At 43.4% G+C, this 16,968-nt stretch overlaps 1 protein-coding gene across 2 annotated transcripts in view; it reads left to right on the top strand.

Moving 5' to 3' along the window:
- The window catches only part of plcb3 (phospholipase C, beta 3 (phosphatidylinositol-specific)), a 54,002-nt gene extending 37,247 nt beyond the window's left edge, over window positions 1-16,755 (top strand). Inside the window, exons 15-34 of one of the 2 annotated variants that reach the window (XM_017428032.3) lie at window positions 560-636; window positions 720-816; window positions 914-998; window positions 2,328-2,452; window positions 3,547-3,701; window positions 3,784-3,942; window positions 4,025-4,124; window positions 5,022-5,126; window positions 6,074-6,189; window positions 6,861-6,923; window positions 7,032-7,149; window positions 8,270-8,311; window positions 8,469-8,578; window positions 8,666-8,721; window positions 10,338-10,455; window positions 10,535-10,611; window positions 10,730-10,807; window positions 11,372-11,429; window positions 11,593-11,682; window positions 12,622-16,755. In XM_017428032.3, coding sequence (XP_017283521.1) covers window positions 560-636; window positions 720-816; window positions 914-998; window positions 2,328-2,452; window positions 3,547-3,701; window positions 3,784-3,942; window positions 4,025-4,124; window positions 5,022-5,126; window positions 6,074-6,189; window positions 6,861-6,923; window positions 7,032-7,149; window positions 8,270-8,311; window positions 8,469-8,578; window positions 8,666-8,721; window positions 10,338-10,455; window positions 10,535-10,611; window positions 10,730-10,807; window positions 11,372-11,429; window positions 11,593-11,682; window positions 12,622-12,861 — 2,069 coding nt within the window. In that variant the 3' untranslated portion in view covers window positions 12,862-16,755. The remainder of the gene's footprint in view (window positions 1-559; window positions 637-719; window positions 817-913; window positions 999-2,327; window positions 2,453-3,546; window positions 3,702-3,783; window positions 3,943-4,024; window positions 4,125-5,021; window positions 5,127-6,073; window positions 6,190-6,860; window positions 6,924-7,031; window positions 7,150-8,269; window positions 8,312-8,468; window positions 8,579-8,665; window positions 8,722-10,337; window positions 10,456-10,534; window positions 10,612-10,729; window positions 10,808-11,371; window positions 11,430-11,592; window positions 11,683-12,621) is intronic. The other variant, XM_017428033.3, reaches the window with a different exon arrangement.
- The last annotated feature ends 213 nt before the right edge of the window (window positions 16,756-16,968 follow it).

Genomic DNA, 16,968 nt, shown 5'->3' with positions numbered 1-16,968 from the left:
ATCGACAAACACTTTGTGTCTGCAAAACATGTGAGGAGAGCTGCAGACGAGGGACAATCCAGAAATGGTCATGAATGTCAGTTTAGAAGCTCTCAAAGTTCTCAAATAAAGCACCTTTTGAGAATGTCAATGTTTGTTGGCAATTATGCTACAAAACTAGGAAGTATTTTTGGTTTATATATCAAAAGTTATGGTTGTTTATTGATTTTAGTATAAAAAAAAATTGCAACTTTTAGGAAAATGCCCCGCGAAATCAGGCGTTTTAGCTGCAACAATCACTAAAAATGCCCGCGAAATCCTGAAGGGTCCGAATGTTGGTGCGACATCTGTAAAACTGACTGAATTAGCGCCATTGTTGTGTTTTGTGGCGGCCATCTTTGTTTTGTGCACATCCAGCGTTACTTTCAGAGTTCCATTAAAAATCTGCGCAGTGGTTCGTGGGATAATTTGCCAACAAACAAAGTTGACACCAACAGAGGTTGAGCCACTTCTTGACTTGGGTTGACTCCAAAAAAAACAAAACGGAACTAAGAGTTATATCGATTTTCTGACACACCAGGAGGAGACGGCGAGAGCGAAGACGAGGAGTACGAGTACGACCCTCCGGCTGATCCCAAAGCAGCCAGCTCCGTCGAGGTAAGGGCCTCCGGGAACGTCCGCCTCGCGCTCCGAGACGCTCGCGAGCTGCCTGACGCATCGGCTCCGTCTTCCTCCCCCAGGGCACCGCCAAGACCGAGGTCCTGGCCACGGAGGAGATGTCGAACCTCGTCAACTACATCGAACCCGTTAAATTCAAGAGCTTCGGGGAGGCAGCCGGTAAGGCTACGTTTGCGGGAGGGATCGGGGGGTTTTAAAGCACTTTGGCTTTCATGTGAGGTTCTGACAGCCCCTTTTGTCTCGTTTCGTTTTCCAGTGCGGAAGAAGTTCTACGAGATGTCGTCATTTGTGGAAACCAAAGGCCTGGAGCTGCTGAAGAGCTTCCCCAGTGAGTTCGTCGAGTATCCTTCATCCCTCAGGGACTCGTCTTACGCTCTCCCGAGCAGCTAGGGCTGATCTACGCGTCCATTTCTAGACTTCAGAGCAGACATCCAAAGAATAAGTAACCGAACCCCGAGTTCCTTCTTTATTGGGAAGCCAAAGACGTCAAACAGTTAAATCAACAGAAGTTGGCATTTTGCCCAAAGCGTTTCAAGCCTTTTGCTTTTCAAACCCTTAAAGTTTTGGATCTTTGGATCAACGCTCAAGAGTTAGCGTTGGGGATCAGTTTCAGCTACTACCGCACTGAGCTTTAGCTCAGTATCTGGAGTTATAGCAGTTTTTTTTGTTGTTGTTGACTAACATTGATTAGCCGTAGCCGCCATGTTAAACTGAGTTGAGTCCCCAAATGAACCAGCTGTAGTTTTTGAGAGTTGGTCTGAGATATTTTGCTAAGACTGCAAACTCTTAGACAGGCGCGCCGTCGAGACGCATCAAAACTAGAGACTGGAGCAGAAACCAGAAGCTGAAGCCACAAAACGCCATCGCCCCACCCGATGTAAACAAACGGGACATTTTCCTGAGTGAAAAGTAAAACTTTTTTTTAGTTTTAACCCTTTAAGGTCGACGCCCGCTCCAGAGTGGGCTCCAGAGCGTGCGTCGACTTTAAAGGGTTAAAATAATCTAGCGGAAAAGATCCACCCTCTCAGAGACTCCGTGTTAATTTATCTCTAAAGTCCAGACTTCAAGCTTTACACCAGTTTTTAAATTATCTCGATAGGTCAAGGAATATCAGAGTTATGATAAATTATTCATGACACTTTTTTTTTTTTTTTGAAAATCGGCGTCACATTTTCAGCGCGTTAGAGCGAGAAACGCCAAAACCGGGGAGTTCTCGGGAGGAAACTCCCCCATCCACCATCCGATCTTACCCCCAACCCAGCCGAATGAAAAAACACCCCCTCCTCTCCAATCTGACGGAGGCTCAACGTTATCTATCAAGCGACTAAAAATCCACAGGGAGAAGAAGAAAGAGGCGCAAAAATTAAAGAAAGTTCGGCTGCGCCAAAAAAACAAAACAAAACGCAAGCGCGGGAGTGTTTTGTGATATTTAGCATGTTTGGATTTTATAGTTAGGGTGTCGTTTAGAGGCGGAGACACTTTGTCCATCTGATGGTAGACAGAGACACAGGCAGAAACCTTTTTTGACATTTGGCGCCAAGCGATAAAAATGAATTTGAAGGCTGTTCCAAACTCCAGAGAGTCTTTTCTGTCTCTCAGCGTCCGATTCGTGGACGCTGCGCAGGTTGCTCCTCCCCTTTACCCGTTCAGCCTTAACGGCCCTCCTCCAGGTACAACAAGAACCAGCTGAGCCGGATCTACCCCAAAGGGACGAGGGTGGACAGCTCCAACTACATGCCTCAGCTCTTCTGGAACGTTGGCTGCCAGATGGCGGCGCTGAACTTTCAGACTCTCGGTGAGCAAAGAAATGGGAATGATTAAGGACGTGGTTGGACGATTGTCTTAACTGGGGGGGTGAGCGCTTCGTGTGAAAGCGCGGAGTGAACGGCTGAAATCTGCTGCAGAAGGTGAGAGAGAGTTTAATGTTAGTGGAATTATTAGTAGAAGAAGAAGAAGACACAAGGAGCCGAAGGACAGACAGAAAAATGGATAACGCATAAGAAGACCTCAAAAGACAAAAGGGAAACATAGAGACATAAGGCTAAAAGGACGCAGAGAGACTTCAAGACACAAAGGACACATAAGGTGACCAAAAGGACACGTAGGGAGACAAAATTGCTAAAAGGATGCAAATGGAAACCTAAAAAGACAAAACAAATGCGTAGAGAGATGAAATGGTTACATGAAAAGACATAAAGGATGTGTAAGGAGACCTAGAAAGACGGAAAGTAGACATAAAAAGACAAAAGGGTTGCATGGACAGCAGAGACGACTAAAGACGAGTTCAGGGAGAACAGAAATCTGAAGAGATCTCTGTTTTTTGTTGGGACATTGGAACTTTAGGATGTTGGGACGTTAGGACATTGAGGTGTTGGGATGCTGAGACATTGGGATATTGGGACATTAGGACGTTGGGACATTAGGATGTTGAGACATTGGGATGTTGGGATATTGGGATGTTGGGATATTGGGACATTGGGATTATGGGACGTTGGGATATTGGGACATTGGGATTATGGGACATTAGGACGTTAGGACGTTGGGATGTTGGGACATTAGGACTTTGGGACATTGAGACGTTAGGATGTTCAGATGTTGGGACGCTGAGACGTTGGGACATCCCTGTTCAGGTCTCGACTTCAGAAACCAATAAAGTGACCCTGATGTGGACTGGAGACCTGTCCAGGGTGTCCCTGCCGTTCAACCAATGACCGCTGGAGATGGACACCAGCTCCTCTGCGTCCCTTCATGGACAAGTAGGTCAAGAAGACGAGCGGATGAACTCGATATTTGGCTTTGTCTTTCTGAAGCAGACACTGATCTTCTGCTCTTGTAGAAACCGTCCTCCTCCTCCTCCTCCTCCTCCTCACGTGTCTTCTTATCCCTCAGATGCCGCCATGCAGCTCAACATGGGGGTGTTCGAGTACAACGGGAACAGCGGCTACCTGCTGAAGCCGGAGTTCATGAGGAGAGTGGACAAACACTTCGACCCTTTCACGGAGAACATCGTGGACGGGATCGTCGCCAACACGGTCAGCATAAAGGTGAGCGCCGCCGAGTTCCCTGCGGGCTCCCGGTGTTCCCGGGCTGCTGGTAAACGGCCGCGTGTCGCTCCGTCTCCACCAGGTGATCTCGGGCCAGTACCTGACGGATAAAAAGGTGAGCGTGTACGTGGAGGTGGACATGTTTGGACTCCCGGCTGACACGAAGAGGAAGTACCGAACCAAAACCGTGGGGAACACGATGAACCCCCAGTGGGGCGAGGACGCGTTCACCTTCAACAAAGTAACTCCCCTTTCGGTCCAAACCTTTTCCTCGCGCCCTCCGCCTCCTTCCTCTGAGCTCGTCACGTGTTCTCCTTCCCCAGGTGGTTCTCCCGTCGCTGGCCTCCCTGAGGATAGCTGTGCTGGAGGACAGCGGCAAGTTTATCGCACACCGGATCCTCCCCGTTTCTGCCATGAGGCCCGGTAAGGACGCATGCGGTCGGGCATCATCATAAAACACCTTTTACAAATGTCTGTTAATTCGTCGTCACCCGCCCCCGAAGGCAAAGCGGCGAGAGCGTTTCGGCCACCATGTGTGTGTCCGTTTGTTAGCAAAAGTGGACGGATGTGAGTGAACTTCCTGTCAGTATCCTTTAAAGCAGCGGTTCCCAAACTTTTCAGGTTCAGATCTATAAAATAACTGTGACAAAGGTGTGTGACCCCATCTGTTGGAGTTTCAATATTCAAAAGTGCTGATGATCCGATTAAATAAGGGCTTAATGACAACACAAACAGTCTTAGCATCCGTTTTGCTATTTTTAAAATCAATAAATGACTTGTATTTCAATTCTCTGTAACAATAATAGTGTAAATATATCATAAAAACTGGGTTTTTAGTTGTAACTTGATATCTGGAGATGATCTAAGGACCCCTGCTTGGTGTTGGGTGACCCACATTGGGGTCCCGACCCCAACTTTGGGAATCATTGCTTTAGACGGACAACAAATGATTCAGTTTTGAAGATTGGCCCCTACAGCTAAGCCACTTTAGCAAAATGTCTAAAACTCAGCAAATGTTCCCGTCCTTGAGCTCGGATCCGGTGTGGTGGTAGCTGAGAGTCACCGTCACCCCCCAACACACGCCGTAAGCACGAACTGATGGAGCCACGTCCGTTTTAAGAGCACATCTCAATGAAACCGTCAGAATTAAGTCTCTGTCGTCACATAAACATGCCCAGTGGAAGACGGCTGCCGCAGCTAATCGGCATTGACGATGTTCGACCAAAAGCAGCTCGGACGGTGTCGGCTGAACGCGGCGGGCGACGTGCATTCCTTCTTCGATGTGCTCGGCCTTTACTGTCACTCTGTTCGTCCCTCCAGGGTACCGCTACCTCAACTTGAAAAACGAGCTGAACCAGCCGCTCATGTTGGCCTCCCTGCTGGTTTATATCGACGTTAAGGACTACATTCCTAATGAGCACCAAGGTAAGACCACCCAACAGCCCGACCTCCGACCCTCCGGACTCACAGACCTCACCTTAGACTTCCCACCGCCAAAGGCTCCATAAAAATGGTTCCCGGTGCTCCGGGCAACCATTTCTGGTCATCGGCTGGTTATATTGTAACATATTAGTGCGTTAAACACTTTTTTTTTCCCGCCCAAAGTATCTCAGAAGTTAGGAATACAGTGAAAGGACGAAGGTCATCAGACTTCCATATTTTCCAGACATTTAAAAGCTTCAATTTTCCCAAAAAACGACAGAGCGCCTTATAAGCCGGTGCCTTATAAGCCGGTGCCTTATATATGACAAAAGGTCGAAAATGGACCATTCATTGACGGGGAGTCTTATAATCCTGTTGTTCGGAAAATACGGTATATTTCTTTTAAATCGCTGAAGTAAATGTCAGTTTTTGGTCCATGGATGCAAGTTAAATACACACGAAATTCTACGAGGTTTTGAAGGAATAAAACCAAAACTTTGAAAAAGAAAAAAAAAAAAAAAAGTTGCAGCCCTTTTGTTAAACTGCCTCCCTGTTTCTGGAAGTAAATCGATAAAATGGCGGAGCTCCAGGTGGAGCGACGCTGCTCTGCTCGCGTCCCTCAGTCGACTATAGCGAACATGGTAAATGTTTCTGCCTAAAACTAGTTTTTTTTTCTGATTCGTGGGGTTTAAATAAAGAATTTATTTGTTTGAAACTCAGTTCTAAAGCCGTCTGTTGGTTAGCCTAGCTTAGCAGCTAGCATGATGCTAACCTGGTCTGTGAAAGTGAACGTTTTATCGTCGCGACTTGTTGTTTTCTGAAGACTTGTCGACGTCACGTAAACATCGATCCTCACCGCCCTGAGCTCTGTGTGCTACCACGATTAGCACGTCATAAAAGGCTCTGCGGGTTCGCTAATTACTGGCGTTCCTTTGGTTGCGTGTCCTCAGAGTACGCCGACGCTCTGACCAACCCCATCAAGCACATCAGCGGGATGGCCAAGAGGGAGGACCAGCTCGCCAGTCTCATCGAAGGCTTCAGTCTTGAGGGTCCTGATGGTCCTGAGGTGAGTTAAATATTATTATTATTAATAACATCGAACAGGAATCAAGCATCTGTGAGCTGTGCTGTTGGTTCCATCTTCTCCGTCTCAGAAGTTTCCAAACGATTCGCAGTTTGTTTGAAGTTTGGCGATTCGTCACCTGTTCACGAGCCCGCCGGTTCGAGGACTTTTATGTTTCTTGGTTTCGAACGACGTTGTCGGGGATTCCAGCCCTGAATTCAGGGGGGAAAAAAAAAGGACGAAACCCCCCCCCCCGAGCTTCACAATGAGGCCGGGGCTTTGTACGAAGGGATTTCCCCCTCAGCAGCTACGGCCGATTTCAAAGGGAAATTCGAAGGATTATCTCTGAAGGCGTAGCCGTTAGAAAGCTTTGATTTGAAGGCAGATAAGGACTTTCAGGACTCGTTTTTTTTTACGTAAATCTCAATAACATCAAAAATCCCGCTCGGCGTGATAAAACCCGTCGAATGCCGCCAGCGTGGGAACCGGAGCAGAACACCCAATCAGGTGCTGCGCCAAACAATAAAAAAAAAAAAAAACAGCTTAACAGACTGGAATTAAATGATTAATGATTTAAAACGAGACGCGAGTTCACGGAGCTTCGATCTGAAGCCGCGTTCAGCATCTTAACACATAAACGGAAAACGCCGCTTTGCACTCTCACCTCTCCCCAGCGCAGCTCGGCGCGAACGGACGCGAGCAGCGGGAGCGCGCGGGAAATGACGCCGAAGCAGGAAGTAAGGAAGCGAAAGCTTTTCCGCCGAAATAAAACCGCAAACACGCCCGGACTAATAGGAATGGATTCGGGATGAAACGTAAAGAAGCGTTTTTTGCCGTCTCAACAGGACGACTTCATGGAGAGTGACGGAGAAACGTGCCCGGATACTCCGGGTTCTCCGTCGGATCAGCTCTTCGCCGCGTCCGCCCTGGAGGATTGCTTGGACTACAAGCTCCACCCACAAGGTAGGAACAGCAGAACAACTGAACTACAGTTTTTATATCATGTATATGTATAATTGTTTATTATATAAGAATCTTATTTAAATGTTACTCATTATTATTTCCGTTTATTAAAAGATGTTGTGTTGATGTGTTTCCTCGTTGATTTGTCTCCCCTGCTAAAATCGATCAGTTTTGGCGCAGAATTAAAACAAAAATCATAATATAAGATCTACAAAAGTGTGAATCTGACAAAACTATGATCCAGTTTTTTCTGCTGAATGTTGTTTAATAGTTTAAAAATTAAAAAATCTGCTTTTATTGCCAGTCAGCCTGAAATACTTCAGGCTTCTTTGGTTTTTGAAAACATTTCTGGGTCGTTTTGTTCGGTCAGCTGAAACGTTCCAGGAACTGAAATCGGAAATTAAAGTTTCCAATTTAAAAACACGACGTTGTCGGTTGCGACCGTTACTCGCGGCAACCCGGGAAGCAAAGTTTTACTGCAAAAACTGGAAAGTTCCCGACATCCTGTCCGTGTCCAGCTTGTTTGGACCTTCCTCTTGTGCTCGTATTCAAACCGACTCGCTCCAGTTTTACACTCCGGCCAGCAGGTGGCGCCGAGCGGCTGGTTCGTTGTCAGATGTAAAGAACATCGAATGATTTCTCACTGAGAATTCATAAATTTTCTCCAAAAAGGCGCCCTTTATGTGTAATTTCCCCCCCCCCCCTCTTCCTCACTTTTTCACTCGTGGTCTTTTAGTTTGGCGCCACCTGCTGAACGGGAGTTTAACTGTCACACGAACCACGAAATCCTGACTCGGAGAACCTAAAATCACTAAATGAAGCGGACGAGAACGCATGAATTTAATCTAACGGATGCTAAATATAACCGTCAGTTCGAACAAATCTCAAACGTTTTTTTCTTCACGCATCCCGTTTTCATGGAATAAATCCCCGTTTTGTTTTGTTTTTTTCAGAAATCCAAATATTACCTGTTTATCTTTAATTGTCCAGCTGTGGATCAAATGTCTTAGACGTGTGTCTCGTGTCTTCAACCTTTGTCTAGAAGCAGAAATGAGTTTACTGTTTGTTTGATTCATTCATGCATGATCCATTTTGCACCGCTCTGTGTGTTTCTGTGTAGTTCGTCCTCCCAGGGACATGCTCATAGAGAATCTTTTGACAGGTAAGGTCATCGCAGTAAACGTGACTCAAATCGTTTTTGTTCGCCGCGCTCAAGCTCCTTGAGAGAAAGCGCTTCGCCGTCGCCTCGGCGAGCGGGGGGCGGTCGGTTCGCGAGATTTCCAACCGGCTCGTCTGTTTTTTTTTTTTTTGTCTCCCAGACGTCCCGGCGCTGACGCTGGACGACCTGAAGGAGCACAAGAATTATGATAAGATGGTGAAGAAGCAGGCGAAAGACTTGAAGGAGCTGAAGAAAAAACACCAGAAGAAGGTAAATACTCCTCGTGGAGTTAGGGATGTTTTCCCTTTTCTTGTTACGTGCTTTCAAAGGACTTCTTCTTTGTTTTATTGTCACCAGCTTCAGGCAGAAAGCCAGAAAAAAGACAAAAACTTCAAACGTAGCATCAAGAAAGGGTGAGTAAAGACCGACGGACGGGGGACAGAACAGCTAATAAAACAATGCTGCTGAGCTTAAAGAGGCAGTTCAGATGTTTTGAACTGATCTTCGGTGGAAAGATTAATAACAGAGAATATCTTACCTGCGGTGGATAGCTCTTTGAATGGCCTCAGTTTGGAGAAAAAGTTTAATTATGACCAGATTGGTGAGCCAATGGCTAGTTCGAGCGAGGTTAAGAAGACCAGCGTTGGTTTCTGCCGTCTTAAAACAACTCCAGGTTTTATGCTGGTGTAGATTCTCAGTCATCCAGGCCATGGTAAATTCAAAAAAGTTAAAAAACAAAAACAACTGTTCAGCTACAGAATAGAAGTCCACTTGTTTTTGTTTTTTAACTTTTTTTGAACTCCAGGTTTTATTTTATAAACTTTTACTCTGCCACCATTTATTACTTACTTACTTACCAGCTAACCAGGGCTACTTAACCTAATTTTATTTATTTATTTTTTTAAAGATTTATTGAAGCCTTTTAATGTTTTTGTTTTAAACCCAGTTATTAGTTTTTTTTTTTGTTTTTTTTTTTTAACTGAATGCAAACTAACGCCATTCATGTTAGCAGGGTAAAAAGTTAGCCTAGCTTAGCGGCTAGCTCACTTCTTACTAGCTAACCTAAAATTGTTTTTTAAAACACTTTTTAGCTTTTTTTTAATATGAATTTGCCATTTTGCACAGTTATTTTGGCAGAACTCTAATGATATTTGACCAGGAAGTGCCCCAGGCTACACTAAAAGCGCTACAGCTAGCTGCTAACTGTTTGCTAATAACTGTCTTCCAATATCATAGAGTTAGCCATCAGTTTTAGCTGTTTAGCAAAGACTTGTTAGCTAAATGTATTTTGTTTTTTATTTGATTTTTTTTTTTTTTTTTATTAGTAAACTCTGCTACTATTAATCCAAGCTAATCGTTACTCTCTGCTAACAATTTGTTCTCTTGAATAGCCTGTTAAGTAGCGTTACTTAAATTGCTGCTTCTTTTTTTTTTTTGCTACACGAGTATAAATAAAGGTTTTGAATGTTTTTGTTTTAAATTTAGTTGGATTTTTGTTGAATTTATACTAATGCCACTCATGTTAGCTGGATAAAAATCCCCGGTCGGTTAGCCTAGCTTAGTGGCTAACCCGCTAGTCACATTCTAATCTAATCTAAGTTGTTTTTCAGCTACATTAACTTTTTCTGCACATGTCCCAGTTGGCACTTTACACAAACTTTACACGGAAGTGTTATGATATTCCTGCTGGAAGTGCTACAGCTAGCTGCTGCCGCCGCTCGTAAATAACAATGGGATTCTGTGTAATTAACTGTGTAAGAGATAGAAAGGCTTATAAAATGGTGATAGCGATCCACTTTGGACTCGGACTATGCCTTAGCTCGTCAATCTGGCCACGACCGAAGTCTTGTTTCTCCAAACTGAGAGCTATCTACAGCAGGTAAGATATTAACTGTTGATAACTTTTCCACAGAACCCCACCTCAAAAGATCTGAGCTCTCGGTTTAATGCAGTTTCGACATGAATTACGATGGATTATGGAAACAAAAGATAAAGGTTGAGTGAATTCATGTGTTCATTTGCTCTCCAGTGAATCTCAGGAAACGAGCGCACAGAAGCTCCGGGAGCAGCAGGTGCAGGAACTATTAAAGCTTCAGCAGAACTTTCACCGGACGGAAATAGATATGAGAGAAGAACATATACTTGAGGTAACACCGCTTCCATGAGCTCCAATCTGAACCGCTTCATCGTGTCGGAACAGTTTGATCACAGGAGGTCTGTTTGTAGGACGTCAAGAAGTTGAAGGAGGTGGGGCCGGAATGCCTGGCAGCTCAGCTGAAGAAGCTGAAGGAGGTATGCGACAGGTACGTGCAGCTCTTTACTCCCACACAGCCAGGGGTTTCGTTTTTTTTTTTTGAGTTTCTTAAACCTGAGGGTTTGACCCAAGAGCAGCTGGAGGATAATGTTGAACTATGTCTGCAGGGAGAAGAAGGAGCTCCAGAAGATCCTGGACAGGAAACGACAAAACAGCATCAGTGAAGCCAGGACCAAAGACAAAGAGTAAAGAAATAGAACAACTTATTTTTATTTATTTGTGTATCTGAGGCGAATGTGAAGAGATGATTGTATTTAAACCAGGGGTGTCCAATGGGGTCCGAGTCGAGGGCCAATCTGTCGGCGTTTACTGAAAAGCAATTAAAGAAGCTTTGGTTTTCAGATGTAATACATCAGATTAGTTATAGAAATATACATTTATACATTAGAACAAAAATAACTCATTGATCAAAACTTTAAGACACATCAGTTGCATTCGTTTCTTCACCAGGTTATGTCCTCCTATTCTAAGAGATTCTAAGCAAAATTCAAATTAAATTTTCTCAGCTTCAAGGTTTGCCCTGAATGCTCGTCTCTAAGGAAGCTCAGTTGTCGAAGCAAAATGAAAAACAATAAAGATGCGATCTGTCTAGGAGACATTTAACATAGTATCTCGCGGGCCGCTTAAAATTGTAACAAGGGCCGCATCTGGCCCTCGGGCCTTGAGTTTGACACTTTGGTTTTCGTTGCGTTTAGTTGCTCTTTTTTTCCTGTAACACTTTATCGTTCTGTCTAATTTTCACTCTGTAGGGATGTAGAGGAGATAAACAGGAAACATATTAATGATTCTGTGGCCTCGCTGCGCAAGGTGGGTGCGCACGCACACACACACACACACACACACACACTCACACACACACTCACACACACACTCACACACGCACACACGTTTTTTTCATCTGAAGCCTCTGAGTGTTTTCTCTGATTGTTATTTTACACACTTTGGTTTCTGTCTCCGTGCTGCGCTCCAGCTGGAGGACAAGCAGAACAGGAGGGAGGAGAAGCTCAAACTGAGATACAGTGACTTGATGAGAGATATCAACGAGAACCTCGAAAAGACTGTGAGTACCAACCTGAAGTCTGTCCCGCCTGTCCATGTGTCTAATCTGTCCCCGTCTGTCCCGTCTGAAACACAAACGCAACAAAACGAAAGGCCTCGTACCGCCCGTCGCCTTTCACGCCACAGTTCCACGCTAAGCTCGTTGAGAAATGATGGCGATGATTTGGGCTCGAAAACAACGTGGGGTAGTCACAGAGTTGAAACGGTCAACGTGTGTGAAGGTGAGCCGGCTCTGCGGCTCAGTAATGCGATAAAGAGACGACGTACGCTTACACAGGATTTAAAAACCAAAACAATGTAGTACGAATTCATTTCGGAGAACTCTTCGCTCATTTTTAGCTAGCAGTATATTTGTAACGATGTCAAATTAGCAAACTTTTTGCTCTTCGGGCTGAACACGAAAATTGAAATGTTGCTTTGAGAATGTTCTGAAAAAGATAAACAGCTGGGTTTCTGTTATGTAGTTGAAGACATTTTGCTTCCTATCTGAGGATTGTTTCCCAGGTCCAAAAGATTTTGGACCGTAATAGAACGGAACAGTTACGGAGTAGTAGCCCGGCTGTTTAGTTTTCTTTTTTCTTTTTTTTAACTTTTTTGGGGGGGTTTACAAAGTACTGGATGGCTGAGAGCGTACTCCAGCCTTACGAGAAAGATATTTAATATGTAAAAGCAGCCAAGTTCTTTTGGTTCCACAGAACCTGCTTCATTTCTGAAAGCTAACATCTGCACGGCGGGCGGCTCCATCCGTGGTTTCTGAATGGCTTAAAGACGTGTCGGCTCGTGCGGCCATTTCGCAGAACCGTTTCAGGAAAGAGCTTTAAAACTCCGGCGTGAAAAGCGGCGGGCGATACGCATTCGTTCAACCAGGACGAAGCCTCGTTAGTCTTTTTTTATTTTGTTATGGAATGACCGAACTGTTGTTGTTTGTGCTCCCGAGCAGTCCAGGGCAAAGCTGGCTCAAGAAGTGGCGTTGGAGCTCTCGGAAATGGAGGAGGACATCCGCTCTCTCCTTCGAGTGGAACCCCAGAACGACGCCTCGTTCTCCTCCAACCACAGCAGCCCCGCCTCCTCAGGCCGGCCCTCCAACTGCTCCACGCCCAACTTCCCGTCCATCCGCAACCAGAAGAGCCGGGCCTCCAGGTCCTCCATCCAGTCGGAGTCAGAGATGCCGTTCAGTTAGACGATCGGAACGTGGGATAGTAATCAGAAACATTTACTCATTTTATCCCCTTTTTAATTTTATTTTTTTAAAGCAGACTGGTTGTTCTCGTCTACAGAGCTGTATTTTTTATTTTACCGTCTTCGACAGACTTGTTGAAAATTTTCTTAAGAACCGTAATCTTCTTTTTTTTTTTTACATTTTCCTCATTTCTCTTGATTTTAATGTCTTATCCTTCCCTTTTTGTTGCAACATTTCAGTCTTTATTTGTTTTTTTTTTTAGCTTTGCAACTTTTTTTTTCTTCTTCTTCTTGATGTTTCTGGAAAGCTTTAAAATCCAACGAGAGGCTCGGAGATCGTAGAGCAACACGACGCCTCCCGATCTCAGACAGATGAAACTCTACGGCAGGGGGAAAAAAAAATCTCAGAGCAGAAAATTAGAACTGGAAATGAAGGGAAAGAGTGGAGGGGTAACATTTAGAAACAGGTTTTAAAATGAAGTTTTAGATGTAATGTAGGAAGATGGCCTCCAGGTGGTGCTGCAACATCAACTATTTGTTTTTTATTTTTAAACAAAATGGCTTTTTGAGCTCTTTCAGTCTGATAATTATTTACCGTAGTTCAGTTTTACTCTAGTCTGCAGCACCATCATTTAAAATAAAATCTCTGGCCTTTTCCCTTTTAAAAAAAAAAAAAAAATCATAATCATGGATTGTTTTAAAACTAATCACAGAATCTTTTTAAATCCCGTCTCAACCCTCAGACACGTCCATCAGTTTAATCCCTGAACTCCTCTCTCCGACTTATCCCGGTTTGGACACAGAAAGCGCTCGTCCAGCCGCTCCGAGGACAAACTGTAATTAGTTTTACAAACGTCTCTCCCTGGAGACGTGGAACCTCCTTTTAAACGCCCGATACGAGTGCGTTTTTGTGTCCTTTTTTTCTGCTCCTGCCGTAAGTTTTCCCACCTCGGCAGGCAGAAGGTGGGCGTCAGTGAAATGATCAGATTTACCGGAGACTCCGGTAGTTTGATGACTAAACGCTGACCTGAGACTCGGGGTTTGTTTTTTTTATTTTCGTCTGTTCAGTTTCGTTTAAGTCTCCAGATTCATGGAAGCGAACATAGGAAAGGTTTTCTGTAAATCTTAGAAGTTAAACTCGTGCACGTTGAGCTCCCGGGGAACCAGACGTGGAACGTGGCGGCGGCACACATTAACGTTAACGGTACGTCAAAGGAACAGTTCGGAGCTTTGGAGGTAAAGATCTGCGGAAAGATTCTGAACATTTAACCTCTTACCTGTTGCGGACGGCTCTCTGAACGATCTCAGGTGCAGGACACCCTCATTAAATTCTGACCGGACTGATGAGCTAATGGCTAGTCCGAGTGAGGTCATCTCAAAATGGCTTAATTTCCAGCCCCGTCTTATAAATGTTTGCATCAATATCAGTGTCACGGTTATTTATGCCGGGTTCTTTAAATTTATTGCAGGCATAAATAACAGCAGCAGCAGCTAGCTGTGGCACTTCCTGTATGCATATCATAATTCTATAAAGAACTATAGCAACCTATGCTAACCTCAGATATTTAAACCTTTACTCTCCTGTCGGTTTAGCGTAATATGGTTATAAGAAGTGTCCCAGAATGCATGGGAAGTGCTACAGCTAGCTGCAAATTCTACGTAAATAGTCCTGAAATGTGGCGTAAAGGTGAGAAAACGGTAAACCTTTGAGGCGGACATGTTTTAAGACGTGAGGTCCCGCCCAGACCAGCCGTCGGCTCGTGTTTTCTCCAAACGAAGGTCGCTCAAAGAGCTATCCACAGCAGGTAAGATATTAACTGTTCATGACATCTCCACGAAACCCGGACCGTCAAAGATCCAAACCATCCTTTTCGTTTTAAATATACTGATTTGTTTTGTTTTTCTACCACAGCTTTCAGGTCTGCTGTATTTGATTTTCTGTTCTGAGTCGCAGCGGCTGTTTCTTCATGTTTTGTTCCCCCTGAAACTCGAGACGACGGTACTTTGTGTAGATATTCTGTGTATATGTGTAGTTGTACATGAGTTTTACTACTGATGGAGGTACAAGAGGTGAAACGGGGCTGAGGAAAGAAACCTAAGAAAACTAAGTCTAATTTTAATGTTTTGTCGAAGAAAAAGATTGTTTTTAGTTGATATTTAGGGAATCGTTTCCCTCCTCCCTGCTGTTAACGAGCACTGGCTGCCTTTCTCATTGACTTCATGTCACGTTATCTGTTCAAACTTGTGTTTTAATTCCTTTTTTTATGGGTTTAAGTTCTTTTTAATGGAAAATCAAATTCAGGTTGCCAAAAAAAAGGAAAAAGTTTTAAAAGCATGAATTTTTTAAGGATATTTTTTTTGTCTGTGTTCATCACAACTATTGTTTTTGTTCATTAACTGGATTATTTTTTTTTTAAATTGTTGGGTATTTTTAACGCCACCAAGAGCCGCTTGTATCCGCCTTGAGCTTTATTTCCCACCGGAGGATGATGGTTCACCTCGTTTCAGGGCGTTAAGGAGGAGTAATTCCCGTCATTAGGATCCAAAAACTTCAGCGTGACTCTGGACTCGTTCCTCCCAGCTAGAACAGGCGGATTAAAAAGAAACAAAAACAAAAATATATATATATTTTAAATGAGCATCAGTCTGTTTTGATTTAGGCAGGGATTTCAGGTACTTTATCATTTGTCATCTTTGTTGTTGTGGAAAGCAAACGTATCTTTTTTTAATTTTTCTTGTTAAAATGCACTTTTGTCGATCTGTTTTGGATATTTGTGTTGTTCCCGTGACGCAGACATCAATACAACCGCCTTGTAACGACATTTACTTCTTGTGTTAAGTGTCTGTAGTCCATTGCTCATTTGGTAAAGAGCCTTTTGAGTCCATTTAAACAAGAATTTTATTTTATTTTTTCTCCTTTTTTGCACTTTGAAACCAAATTTATTTGGTATTTCTTCAACCACGAACGCATAAAAACAGTAAAGTCCAGCTCGTGTTGACTCAAGTCGTATTTCCGAACAAACCGGGGAATCTGCGTCGCGCCTCAAACTCATGGGTGTTTGCGCAAAACCAGAAGCAACACTAAGAGAACGTTTAACTGCACATGTGACAAACGCAAACAGAGCTACAGGTACGTTTAAATAATCTTCAGAGGTGTTGGTTCCCGACTGCATGCCGCAGGTTTACGTTTTTAGAAGTCGCCATTTTGGATTGCAACATAAAACAGGTGCAGCGACCAGGCTTAGAGGTAAAGGATGTTTTGTTTTAGTCTCTCTGATGCGGGTAATTGTAAAGCTAAATTATTGAATTTGGAAGTTCATCTTATAATCAATAATGAGGAAAAAAATATATTATTATTAGCGCCATTTTCTGACCCATTTCCGTTCGTTTACTCTGGCCCATCCACACTACTCCGTTTATTTTGTTTAAAAGCTTAGATTTTCAGTTGCATTATGTTTTACCTCCCGCTCGCACAAAGACGGAGCTTTTGTTGAGGAAAAGCAGATTTTTAAAAACACTTTTTGTTTAAAATCTCTATTTCTGATGTTTCGTGCATCCTGCTATTACTGTGTACCCTAGAAACCAAAACAACAATGGAGTCTTTTTTATTTTTAAACCATTTTTTTATGTTTGTTTTTATGTTTTTATGCTGAAATGGTTAACAGCTGTAAGGAAAAATGTAAACAACATCTAAAGAAAACAAAGAGCTTTAACTGTTTTGGGAAAATCCTTAAAAATGTCCTTTCTCTGTAAATTTATGTCATTAATGTGATCATTCTCACCACCCAGTGACGCAGCGTGGGTTTCTGTAAAATCATGTGGACCAAAAAACAAAAGAATTAAAAAAAAAAATATCCAGAGTTAAGGCCTTAATCTTTGACCAGAAATATTTCAATCACCATAAGAATTTCCAAACATCCATAACTCATTCACTGTCCCAAACCTGAACTTCAGCTAATAATAAATAGTTCAATTTCATTTTTTCCCCAGTAATCCCAGTTTGAGATATAGTCTCAACAAAACTTTGTGCTAATTACCAAATATTTGCTAACGTGCTAAAATGGAGGGCTAAATTAAGATAACTGTAAAACACCAAAAATTTTGTGTT

Source organism: Kryptolebias marmoratus, linkage group LG7, assembly GCF_001649575.2.
Source record: "Kryptolebias marmoratus isolate JLee-2015 linkage group LG7, ASM164957v2, whole genome shotgun sequence".
Classification (NCBI taxonomy): Eukaryota; Metazoa; Chordata; class Actinopteri; order Cyprinodontiformes; family Rivulidae; genus Kryptolebias; species Kryptolebias marmoratus.
Note: the sequence above shows the minus strand (reverse complement) of the source record. Positions and strands in the feature narration are given on the sequence as shown.